We start from the raw sequence: 12,142 nt of genomic DNA on the forward strand, positions 1-12,142 counted from the left end.
GCGGCATGGTGGGCTTGCCAGAGGTTGCCTGCCAGCTTCTCCCAGCGGTAGATGCTGTTTCCCTCGGAGACCATCTTCTCCTTTTGTGGTGTGGGTAGAGTGATGGAAAAAAGTTCTTGTGAACTTCCCTTCTTTCTATCAATGGCATATTTAAACAATAACACTTCTATTTAAAAGCTTAAGTGAACCTTTGGCATGAGGTTCTGCTGTCTTAACATGAAGACTGCCATAACTTCATACCTCTGTTAAGTTCCTTGGGTCACAAGCTTAGTTTTTGGCATTTAGCTCTTAGCACAGGGATTACTGTACTCTGAGTCCTTTAAGTGCTTCCACAGAACTAATTGAGTCACCTTAGATGAGGTTTTTAACTTCTGCTTTCCAAGAAGAGAGGTGCAGCGTACACATGCTGGCTTGTCCCTGCCTTTAACGCAGCCTGCCTTTACGTGTGCGCAGCACTGCGGATGGTCACGTCCTGTTCCTGACTCAGTTTTCTAGGTACCAGTGCAAAACTTGTAATGTCCCAGTACTCATTTTGCAAGCTGCTTGTATGTGTATGTGCAGCCTCTTCCAAAGGTAATTTTCTTTAAGCTACAGAATCTCTAGCTCTTTAACTTTTTTCCCCTTTGTGCTAGACGTATGAGATCCAGCTACAAATTGTTTTTTCATTATTTATGCTGCACATGTTGCAGCTGATAATATGATATCTGCTCTTCTGTCTAGAGAGCAATAAATGACCTGGGAGTAAAGTATTCAACCCCAATTTAGCAATTAATTTCTGGCTGTGTGACAGGCTGCTTGTGTGACGAGATACTGCAACCTTGGCAGGTTATTTTATCTTTCTCTGCCTCAGTTGCCCATGCATAGAGCGGAGGATCCAGTTTTACTTCATCTTAGCCACTTGGCGAGCGGTTTGGAGAGGACGTGGGTGCCGTGAGCCCCTGACGGGTGCCCGAGGTGCCATCCTGGTGCTGCCCTCGGCCATGGGCCGTTTCCCAGGCAGCGGAGAGGAGGCTGGGAGCAGCAGGCGTAAACTCTGCAAGGTGTTAAAAACTTGAAACCTGATAAAAATCTTCAGCCTTGAACCTGAGTCTGAGAACACGTGAAATCCGTGAGGGCTTCCCGGCAGCGCTGTTCTCGCCGGCGAGCACGGTATTTGCGGGGCTCCTCGCGGCGGGCGGGAGCTGTGTGTGCCCCTGCGCCGTGCTCTTTGCCAACAGCAGCAACTCCATACCGCTGTGTTTTGAGCAGTAAAGGGGACGTGCTCCTCACCAAAACGTTCGTTACGCGAGCGCTTCGTTCCTCTGCTCTGGGAGGCGGCTCGGGGAGCCGTGGCGGCTTTGTCCCCAGGCAGCGCCGGCGCGTGCGAGGGCAGGAGGCGGTGTGGCCGCCTTGGCGGCTGCGCGCAGGGACTCGTTCGTGCCTGCCGCTGCCGCCGCTGCTGCTGGGCAGGAGCTGCTCCTGCCTCTCGAAGGTGCACGGCGGGAGCCGAGCCTGGGCGGTGCCTCGCTTTTGGGCCAGAAGAGCGTGGAAAGGGGAGTCCTGGGGGAGGACTGGTCGCCTCCGCGGGAAACTGGAAGTGGGCGCTTCCAAAAAAAACTGGTGGCACCTTGGCTTCCCTCCTCCTCCCGATTTAGCTGCAGGATGTCGGCCCCGCGGTGACGTGTCAGCAGGGCTGCGCTGGCACGGCACGGCACGGCTGGCAGCAGCTGGTGCTTCTTCCTCCTTCCCCCTCCTCACCAGGAAACCTTTTTAGAAGAGGGGGGAGGAGGGGGAGCCGGAGGAAGAGGGGTGGTGGCAGCGGAAGGGACCAACGGATGATGCACATCCTGGCGCACCGGCGTGTCTGGGAAGCGGCGGCCAGCCTCCGACGTGCCGCCCACTCCGGAGGGGCTGTTGTGGCGACCTCCCGTCAAGGGCGTCCCCCGTGAACGGGGAGAAAGGGGCCGTTCCCTGCAGCCCCGAGTTACGGGTTTGCCTGGGGGAGGCAGGAGCTGAAGGGACTCCAGAAGTGGGAAGGGCTCCTGGAGAGACCCCATGCGGGGATACGTGCTTAATCGTGATGCTCAAACTGCGATAAATCCTCTGGAAACAGGGCAGGGCTTGTGCTGGTGCCTGGTAGTCGTTGGGATGCCCATCCCGCTTTCTGCTGCAGCAAGGAACGGTTTTCTTGAACCGTGGAGAAAACCATCCTGGTGGGAGAGATGGGATCTGAGCTGGAAGGAGCCGGGCAGAGAGCCATTTCGGCTCTTCCGGGGGGGGGGGGGGGAAGTCGGACCGTTTGCAGGGTGATGAAATGAAGTGCTTTTTGCTGTGCCGCGCTCTGTCGCGGTTGTGCAAAAACGCATTCATGCTGTCGCCCTCTGATCTCCCTTCACAGGGGTTCTTGCATCTCAGGGGGCTTCTTTCTTCCTCCCTTAGGCAGGGTCTAATCAGGACCTCCTACTGCATTTTTCTCCGTCGTGCTGAGCAGGAATTTCTGCCCTTGTTCAAAGCAAGTCTTAAGGACAGCCCTGGCAGGCAGGATCCAGCTGGAAAAGTCTGGCTGTCTGTGGAAGAAGCAATAAATCTTTGGAAGCTGGAAAACTGCAGCAAGGAGGAAATGCTGAGAGTCTGTGCTAAGCTGCCTCTCCTGGACCAGCAAACTTGCTCGTAGCTGCCTCGTTTGGGCATAATTGGTAGGGTCTGCCACATCCTTGCCCTAACAAGGCGGTACGGGTACCGTGGTGTAGGCTAGATTCCCGGCTAGGGTTACTGTGAATTTTTTGAAGGGGCAGGGAAGACGCAGGGTTGGTTTGGTTTGGGGGCTGCATCTTTCAGTGCAGCACGGCAGCTGGCGATGGGGAGAGGGCCGGCATCGTGCAAACCGCAGGGCTCGGAGGGTTGAATCTTGTGATCGCCTGATGAAATCTCCAGCGGCGTTTGTAGGACGGAGAGGAAAGAAAATATCTAGCTTATATCTGGAGCAAATTGACGCTGCGTTTAAAAGCTAGGTTAGCTCTAGCAGCGTGTGTGTGGCCACACAGGAAGCGAAGCAGACTGACATTTGTGCTGCTGTGCCTGTCGGGGCAATGTTTCGTTTTTAGAGAGGCATCCAGAGGGACGAAACACCGCTTCGACACCGGGGTTTTTTGGCTGGGTGTTTTTTTTCTGGACAGCATGCTGATGCACAGGGCAGATGCCCTGGAAGGGGAGTGTAAAAGCAGCTGTCTTTGGGTGGCACATCGCCGGGGTTTGCATCTCGTCAGGGTCATCCCCGCTGGCGTGTGTCTGCATGGGCGAGAGCAGGGAGGCTCGCAGCAAAGCCGATGAGGGTTTCTCCCTCTTGTTTTCTTTTCTTTGGAAAGAAAGATGCCATAGTTATGTTCTGTGCTTTTTTTGGTGGTGGAAGAATGTATGGAAAAAGTTAGTCATCGTTGACTGAGTCCTGTTTTCATTAGTAAGCCAACATTATTTTCTCGTAAGAAATTCAATTGCTATTGGATTAAAACTCCCATTTGAAGGTCCTCTGTGCTCTGTTAAAAAATCAAACGAAGTCAGGTGGTGAGGGAGGGAATTATGGTGTTCCTACAGCAGACTTGGACTGAAACCTAGAATATTTGGGGATGGTTTGGATGCTTCCTTAGTCAGGTAGACCTAACTGCTGGGGTGGGTTTGACAGTCAGAAGAGACTATCCCTTCAATCTAAATGATTTAAAAAAAAAAAAATTTAGAGAACAGCTTGCGGTTTGCTGATGTTGTGGTTCTGTCACTTTAATGCGCATTTAATTTTAAACCAGCTGCTGCTCCTCTTATTCATGTCAGAGCAAACAGCACTTGCTCCAGCTTGGCTGCTGGCGTTTTGCACAAGGCTGGTACAAAGTCCTTGTCCTCTCTGTCCTGGTTCAGATACCAATATCTGCTGAGCACAAAGGGCAACATGCAGGGGAAAGAGCAATGCCCGTACGTTTGTTTTTTGTTCTGCCAAAATTTGTCATGCTGAGAAGAAGAAAGCAGATAAGAAAAACTGCTGTCTGTGTGGAAGCATCTAGCTTTCGTTTCAGGTTTTTACAAGCCGCCTCTGGGTTGTTCTCTTTAAAATATAGAGTTACTCCACTGGAAGCCAGGGTTACTATGGCAGTTTGGTGAGGGTTTTTTTTCCCCTTCCCTTCTTTCCTTCCCTCCATCTTGGTTCCCTCCCTGCAGAATCCCAAGTGGCTGAATTCCTTGGTGCATTCAAGATATATGATATTTCTGATGGTGAAAGGACACGTGCCTTTCATACCTGCAGAGATATACCGTTGACTGCAAACTCTTCATTATAACTGACTTCCGAAAAAGCATGAAAATGAGTCCCTTTCCTCAGCCCTTCAAAACTAGGGGCTGCTGCATGGTATCGACCTCGTGTCTGTCGCCTTTTTGTAAAAACAATAACGTGTATGCCGTCTCTTCTTCACCTCTCCTGACCAGCATAGAAACCCAAATCTTTTTTGAGATCTTGTTTCCAATGGGAGCCACAGAAAGGCCTTCACTTTAAAAACGGCACTGATTGATTTTTTTGGGGACAGTCTCTTTATTCCAAGAGGATAAATAAACATGGGCTTTATTATGTTCTTAGACAATGAATGAGAAATACCAGGCTGGATTTGGGCAACTTTCTGCTAAGCCACTAGCTACTTTATTTGGAGCTGAGTTTGAGCACGGACTGACTTCCGTTAGTTTTTGCACAGCAAGTATGTGGAGGACCTCGGGCTCTCCGAGGCAAGCGAGAAAGGCAGCCTCCAGGCAGGGAAGCGGCACCAGTTCCTGGAGAGGAGGTGTTAAAGCTGATTGCTTTGGAGGCAAAGGAGCAGAGCGGCTGACAAAGTCCCCTTCCTCCTCCCCAAAGAGCCAGGCAGGATCGTAGGTGCTGGTAGGGATTTTTTCCTTCTGCTAACCAGATATGGCAGCTCAAAGCCACCAGGTCAACTTGCCCTGTGAATTCTGCACGAATTGTGTGTTTTCATCAGAGTGTTTTTTGATGGTACCCCCATAAGAATATCTTAGCTTGGTTTTGCAGAAGTTTGCAACCACCAGCTGACCCCAGAAGAGGCAAAGTTAGGCTCCCACTGAGAATCTTTTTTGGAAATCCCAGTCCACATATTAATTTAGGCTCTGCTGCAGCTGCTCAGTTATAGACTTTGTGCTATTACTGAGCAAGCTCTTTTTTTAAATGCAGTCTTCATAGTGCCCTGCATGCTTGTAGCTGACCTGACTCAAGACCCTTTGAAAAAAGTTTCTTTCCTCCTCCATACTGTACAGTAGTTTTCTTTTCTTTATATATGTGTGCTTTTTTTCAGATGAGTTGTTAGGAGGATTTAAGACACTCAAAATTAAATTGGCATTTGAAAAGATTCTTCCAGCGTTTCTTAGAAGTCATTTTGAATTCTTAAGGCTTTTTTTCTTTTATGGGTATTTTTCTCCCCCTGCCCCGATGGTTTCGATTGAAAGGGGTGGATATGTAATGGATTAACACAGTGAGTCCTACTAGCAATGCCTTGGATCTGCTGAAAAGCCTGTTCAGGCTAGGCAGCGTTTCCTACCTCGTCAGCTAGCGGAGCTGCTCAGCTCAGCCAGACGCATCTGTAGTAGCCTCCAAAAGTGGTATGTTGTGCCATGGCCTGACCCAAGGCACAGGCCTCTCTTTGAGGAGGGAGGAAACAAACAAAAAAAAAAAACCCAAAACCAACCTTGGCAAAGAGAATTGTGTCCTGCTCTGCCCCGTCGCGTCTGCCAGCCCCTGAGGCTGGTGAACATGTAGCGCTGGAGGAGCGGGAAAGGGTTGTTCCAATTTACTGCTCAGCATCCGCCTTTCCTCCCACGTGGGCCTACGGGAAGATTTCTCTTTTGTACTACGTTACGAAATTAAACAGTCAGTCAACCGAGCAGCGCAAGCTGATAGCCGCAGGGGTTGGCGTGCTCATGGGACACCTTGGGAAAAGACTGTAGATATTAATCAAATAGATGCGGCAAGGGCAGCCAACGCAAATAACGGGCTATCCCCTTTGGACACTGAACATCCCAGAGATCTGTGGGGCGGGAAATAATAGGATATAACTAAAGGATGCTTCTGAAAATGTTGCCGAGTCCCCTTAAGTTAGGCTTTTTAGGCATTCGTATGCTCGTAAACACTATGCTAAATGTCAGGATACGGATATCCTGGGGAACAGTGTGTTTTGTGGGGGGCTTGGAAGTCGTTTTGGATTCCCTGCTAACAGGTGCTGCAGCAGTTCAAAGTGCTGTAAAGATTTTTTTTTTTTGCTGTTATTCCACATTGCTCTGTAGCTATTTATCTGTATTTAAATTAATGTATTTCCGTCGTTTTGATTGATCGAGTCTACCCCAAGGCAGAGCAGCTTTTTAAGGATGTAGAAAGCTCTATCCCATTAGGTCTGCTCAAACCTGAAACCCGAACCTAGAGGGGGAAAGTAGCATACTTAGGGTCTGAAGAGAGACTTAGAGCAGAAAGAAAAATCTGACAGTTCGCCCAAACACTTTCTCATCCCCACTCTGGCCTTTCCTTCCTACACAGTTTCCAAAGAATACTACCTCATTGTAAATATAATGCTGTTTCGGCATAAACTACAAAACCCTGAGTGTATAGCTAATGGTATCAAAAAAAAAAAAAGTTTGTACATAGTGGATAAATGAAATCACGTGATAACAGCCCATTGGGAACTGAAGGTAGAAAAGGCTCCTAAAAGCTTCAGTTGTAGGTCTCTTGCTTCTTAGGTAAGACTTAGCATTCTATTTAATAGAGATATAAAATAACTCATAGGAAAGAAAACACCTACAGGAACTGGAAATCACTTGTCACAGGCTCAAAGTGAAACATGGTCTTATAATTGATGAAGATTGTGTGAATCATGCTTTCCATAGCCCGGAAAATGAAGTTGTAGGCTGCATATGGTTTAAAACATATTGCAGAGGTGGGATGAGACTAAATAAAAAGGATGTTCTTGTAAGTTAAAGGTCCCTTTCATAGATCTAAGGGTTGCACTTATCTGGAATAGCTAATGCTCATGGAAAATATAAAGGAAACCACTAATAGCAAGCAGCTGACACTGGGATGAGAGCTGGGAGAGGGTGAGGATGTTTCCCGTCAATAACCGCATGGAGGGGAGGGCAGCGCCGTGGGCTTTTCGGAGCGGGGGAAGGAGCGTTGGGAGACTTGGCTGTGTTTGCCGCAGCTGCAAACTGGAGCTGGCGCTCTGCAAGCGCGGTGCGAGCGGCACGGGGAGGAGAGGGCGGGAGTCCCGCCGGGCTCCCGGCTGTGGCAGCCCGTGGCCCTTGTGGCCGACCAGCAGGCACGTTAACTGCTCCCTGGCACGCATTCAGGGTACCACTGGTTTGAAACCGTGCCCGTTTTCCATGGCGGGAGGGAGACTTTTTTTCCTCCAAGCCCGCAGGAGAAAACAAGAACTTGCAGCGAGCTGAAAGAGCAGCTCAGATTATCTCGTAACTACGAGCTGAGAAATGGACCGTGACAGGTATTTAGGGCCTCTCTCGTGCCTGAAGCAATTCCCTAAAAGCGGTCCTCATACCCTTCACGCTGCTCTCACAGGGGCATCCTGGCCGGGTTTGCTGAGGCTGCTGGAAAGGGGGGAGCTGGGGAGAGCGAGGTGCTCCCTTGGGAGCAGAAGGCCTCCGGTGCCTCTGCACACCGGACATGCGAGTCTTTTGTCCCCGCGTGAAAGCTAAGAGTAGCAGCACAGGTGTTTCTCCACACTCCCATGTGTGCCAGCCTATCTCGGAGCAGCTTTATGGAGCGAGACGTCTTTCCCCAGTCTGTCCTGCCCAAGAGGTGCGGACCAAGGCTGCTCTGGGCAGTGCGGTGGATGGAGCAGTGCTTAACGTGTGGTTCCCTTCTTTTTTCTTCCCAGTTGGCCGGAGGAATCATCCTGGGAGTGGCCCTGTGGCTCCGTCATGATTCACAGACTACGAATATCCTCTACCTGCAGCTGGGGGACAAGCAAGCCCCCAATACCTTCTACGTTGGTAAGTAGCCTCCGGGGAGGTGGGTGGGGGGAGCTGGCACTGTTTCACTGGCGCTTCCACCCCAGATGATTTCTTGGGGTGGACCATGGTGCGCCCAGAAGCACAGCAGAAAGGATGGTGCTGTATGGAGAGGATCACCATGGGTGAGGAACAGACTCAGCAAGATGCAGTATAAGGTAGAACTTAAAACGTCTACTGCTTCCCCAATATTCCCCAAAACGTCTACTGCATGCAAATCAAAATGTTTGTTAGGTGTCACCTGTGCTATGTCTGAAACATAAAGTCCAAAGTCACAGTGGCTAAAAGTGCAAAAGACCTTTAATTCTGGTCAGTGTTTCTGTATAACAGGTTTTCTTTGATGTTGTTCTTGGTTATGGTCTCCCCTACAATACGTTGGCTTCGGCAGAGGGTGCATGATTGATCTGGAAAGATGTGGGACTTCTTGGATGCGTGTCTTGTTTCCTCATCCCTCTCCCAAAGGGATGTAAAAGTAGCTAAAGGAACGGTTGGCAATGGAAAGTACAACTTGGAGAGCAGCATGACTCATGTTCTCCAGGAGGGGCTGGTGGAGCGTCTGTATGTGTGTTTAAGCTTAGCATGATTTTATTAATTTGACAGCGTGCTGACTTGCTGGGAGAAGAAAACCCTTATTTTGCCCTGCTCTACAGCGATCTTGCTTATGAGCAGCGGCGAGCAGCTTCCAGACGGTCTCCAGCCTCTGCTTTGGGGCCGATGCCGGCTGGCCGGGGTGAGAGCTGCTGGATGCCGGGCGAGGACCGCTTGCTCCTGAATTCCTCAGATAAGAGGCAGGGGCACAGAGAGGGCCTGCACGGTGTGTGCGTGTGCTTGCCGAAGAAGGAGGTTCGAAAGTCTCACCTGTCCTGTGCGTGGACCAAGTTCTCCTCTTGGCAATCTCGTTTGAGATGTATTGACTTTGAGCAAAAATTGATGTTGATGCTCTGCTTTTCCCCTGCTGGGGTGAGAGGAGTGTCCGTCTTGTGCAAAGACGCTTGCCATGGCCCTGGCCTGCCGTTCCTAGAGGACTAATTACCTGCTGAGAAAGGACTTAACTGTTATTTTCACATACAGTGTCTCTGCCTGACAGGAAGGCCTGAGTCTCTTCTGGCTTTTTGCATATTTAGAAGCAGGAAAGTCCCAAATCCCTCCTGTCTGTAAGGTACTGGGGGACAGGGAATTGGTCAGATGGAAAGAAATGTGCTCTCACTCCAAGGATGGGATAGTTGTAGGAAATGTGTGGAGCTGGACCAGTCTAATCCAATGTCCTGTTCTCATCTGTAGGTGAAATTACCTTCCTTAAGGGATTTTTCTTCAATTCCCTTTCCTGGCTTGCTAAACCATCTGCTCAAGTCCCTTTCCCCAGCTGCATGTAGTTACAGTAGGTGTTCCTGCTGTCAGCAGTGGTGGGCTTTCCGCTGTTGTCTACCTCGTGCCTCGCCCTCACAGTTGTGTTTAGAGCGTTTTGCCTTTGCATATTTTCCATCTTTTTAAAAAAGGGGGAGGGGGAAGCAGGGTGGAGAGAAAAGGGAGCTCTTAGAAGTCAAATCCTCATCCCTTTCCAGGGGCTGGCTAAAAACGTCTCCTTCCTTCTTGGGACAAATGGCTCACGTCTCCCTGGTTAACAAACGTCCTCCAAGATCTGGGGGACCTGGCATGTGGCAGCCGAGCGCTCTTCTCCTGCGTGTTGTGCATCCTTTGCTTTTCAGCCCCTTTTTGCTTTGTTTTCGCTCTCCGCGGGCTCTGGGTAGCGCTGAAGTGCCGCTGGCCTCCGCTATTTTAAAGGCGGTTGGGAAGGGACCGCTGAGGCAGGAAGGGTGCCACCTTGCTGGGCTTCCTGATGCCCGTGAGCGGCCCGTGGCCGGAGCCCGTCTGTCTTTTTAGAGTTATGTTGAGCGACGGAGCTGCCTGGATTCCTTCTAGGGGCTGTAATTTCCATTCAGTAATCATAGCAGAGCGCTTTTCAGCTGCCGTCTCTCCTAGCTAGGCCTCTCGAGTCTGAAGTCTGGGATTCCTTTTTTTTTTCCTCCTTTCCTTTCTTTTTCCTTCCCCCGCTCCCCTCCGCAGCTGACGTTCCCGTCGCAGCGGCGCACGCCCTGTTCCGTCTCCTCTGGCGTCCGACATCCGCACGCGCACGATGTTCCCGCTTCGCGAGCGGGAGCCTCTCACTCGTGCGCGCTTGGCCTTGGCCTCCAGCGCCACTCGTCCTCGCGGGCCGCTCTCGGGTGTGTGGCGCGGGGCGCTCGTCCCACGACCTGGCGGGCGGCAGTAAGACAGCCGGAGGAAGGGGACTCCTGGCTTTTCCCTGTGCCCTTTCCTCCTGTCCCAAAGTTAAAGCTGTTTCGTAATGGCCGGGGAGGTAAAATAATAAATAGTGGCAGCCCGCGCGCAGGCGTGGGAAGCGAGGGGGGGAGGAGGAGGAGGAGGACGTGGCGGGGAGCAGGACGGTGATGAGGGACCGAGGGTGTGAGGTTTATCTGCGCCTGGCCTGTTGCAGGGCTTAATCTCTTCCCAGAAACGGGGGCGGGTTGTTCCCTGTCGCGCTGTGTGCTGGGCCTCCTCGCTCCAGCGGGGCGCTGCCAGCTGGACGCCGCTCTGGCACGAAGCGGGGAGGGAGGCTTTCTACGCCTTTCTCCCTCCCCCATCACCGCCAGGTTCTTGTTTGCTGATGGGGCCTCCCTGCCAAGGCCCTGCTCGCCGTCAGCGGCGGGACGGGGTGCTGGGAAGAGGCGAGGGCCCTGCCGGGAAGGGCACGGGGAGGAGAGGAGGCGTTCCCGCGCCTGCTTTCCTCGGCCCCGGCGCGCCGGAGGCACCTGTTGTTGCCGATTCCCCCGTCCGCGGGCAGCCGTGGCCCTCCGGGAGCAGCTCTGGAGGCTGGGGGGTTCTGCAAGAAATGCCCTCCCCCAGTGCTTTGGCCTTCCACCGTGCCCAGCTAGTTGTGTTTCGGGCTTTAAAGGTTACAAACCGAGCTCTCGTTCGTGGGCTTTTTCCTCAGTGCAGCTTGAACGATGGCTGATGGTGGCCACTCCTTGCGGTCTTTGCTTTTGGCACTTCCATTTTGGCTGTGGAAATAACGCTCCGGAAAATGGCACATTAGCTGCTTCGCTGCTTTGAAGATGAAGCAAAACCGAGTTAGGAAATAGCTGGAATGGCAGAGTTTCATGCTTTTTTGACTATAAAGGAAAACACTTGCTCTTTGTGTGAGCTAGGCTTATGGTGTAATATGCATGCGGTTTTTAAGGCGGTTTTACTTGCAAGGGTGTCTTGCCTAGCTCTGCTGAATATCATTGCACTGAAGAGAGAGCCCGTGCTCTCCCTCATACGCAGCTTGTCGGGAGCCCCCTGCAGAAGTCACCTTCTAGAAATCCAGCGTGAACCTCAACAAGGTGTCCAACTCCCATTGACGGTCCTTGCCGGCAGTCGATCTTCAGGGAGCGATTGGGTTGTCTTGCTGTCACTGCTTCTCTTGAGCTGTATCTGCAGTTGCAAAACCAGAAGCCTTCTTGCCTCTCACTCTTGTGTAAGACTGCATCTGAAGCGCCCAGCTTATGTCAGAAAACATCGTTCAAACATACTGTAGATAGCTGTAAGCAGTGTTGCTAAGTTGGGTACTACCAACTGGTTAACCATTTCTTTATTAATAGTGAAGTTAATCTAACGGGAAAAAGCCAGGAGCCCTGTCCTTCAACCATTTGCTTATGTGATATCCAGAAACAGCTGCTGAAGGTAGTGGTACTTATGAGGAAAAGTAGAAGGAAGAACATTTGGGGTCTGTATATCTACTAGTTGGCCACGGCAATGCATGTGTGTGTTTTTCTTCCTTTTTTTTTCCCCCCTGCTTTTTTGCTGTGGTTCCTGAATGGCCTGGCAAATGTGGTTTGTTGTGCTGAATTGGCGGGGGAAGAGAGGAGAGTGGACGAAGGCAATATTGCCTGTTGATGGCAATAGTTAGTCTGAAAGGTAGCCAGATAAATTGCAGGGTGAGAAGTGATCTGCTACTTTGCACCAGATGTGTGGTGAGGGACCGTACGGCAATATTGCAGCTCCTGCGTGAGCTGGATGCTGTGTTGATAAGGCAGGTAGGTAGCTATGCTGCTGGGGAAGCGCAGGTGAG

The 12,142-nt window shown here is 51.3% G+C and overlaps 1 protein-coding gene across 1 annotated transcript in view; it reads left to right on the forward strand.

Moving 5' to 3' along the window:
* CD81 (CD81 molecule) overlaps positions 1-12,142 on the forward strand; it is a 42,660-nt gene that overhangs the window by 8,333 nt on the left and 22,185 nt on the right. The window contains exon 2 of the mRNA XM_067296017.1: positions 7,899-8,013. Within this exon, the coding sequence (XP_067152118.1) occupies positions 7,899-8,013 (115 nt within the window). The remainder of the gene's footprint in view (positions 1-7,898; positions 8,014-12,142) is intronic.

Source organism: Apteryx mantelli, chromosome 4 (genome assembly GCF_036417845.1).
Source record: "Apteryx mantelli isolate bAptMan1 chromosome 4, bAptMan1.hap1, whole genome shotgun sequence".
In the NCBI taxonomy this organism is placed as follows: domain Eukaryota; kingdom Metazoa; phylum Chordata; class Aves; order Apterygiformes; family Apterygidae; genus Apteryx; species Apteryx mantelli.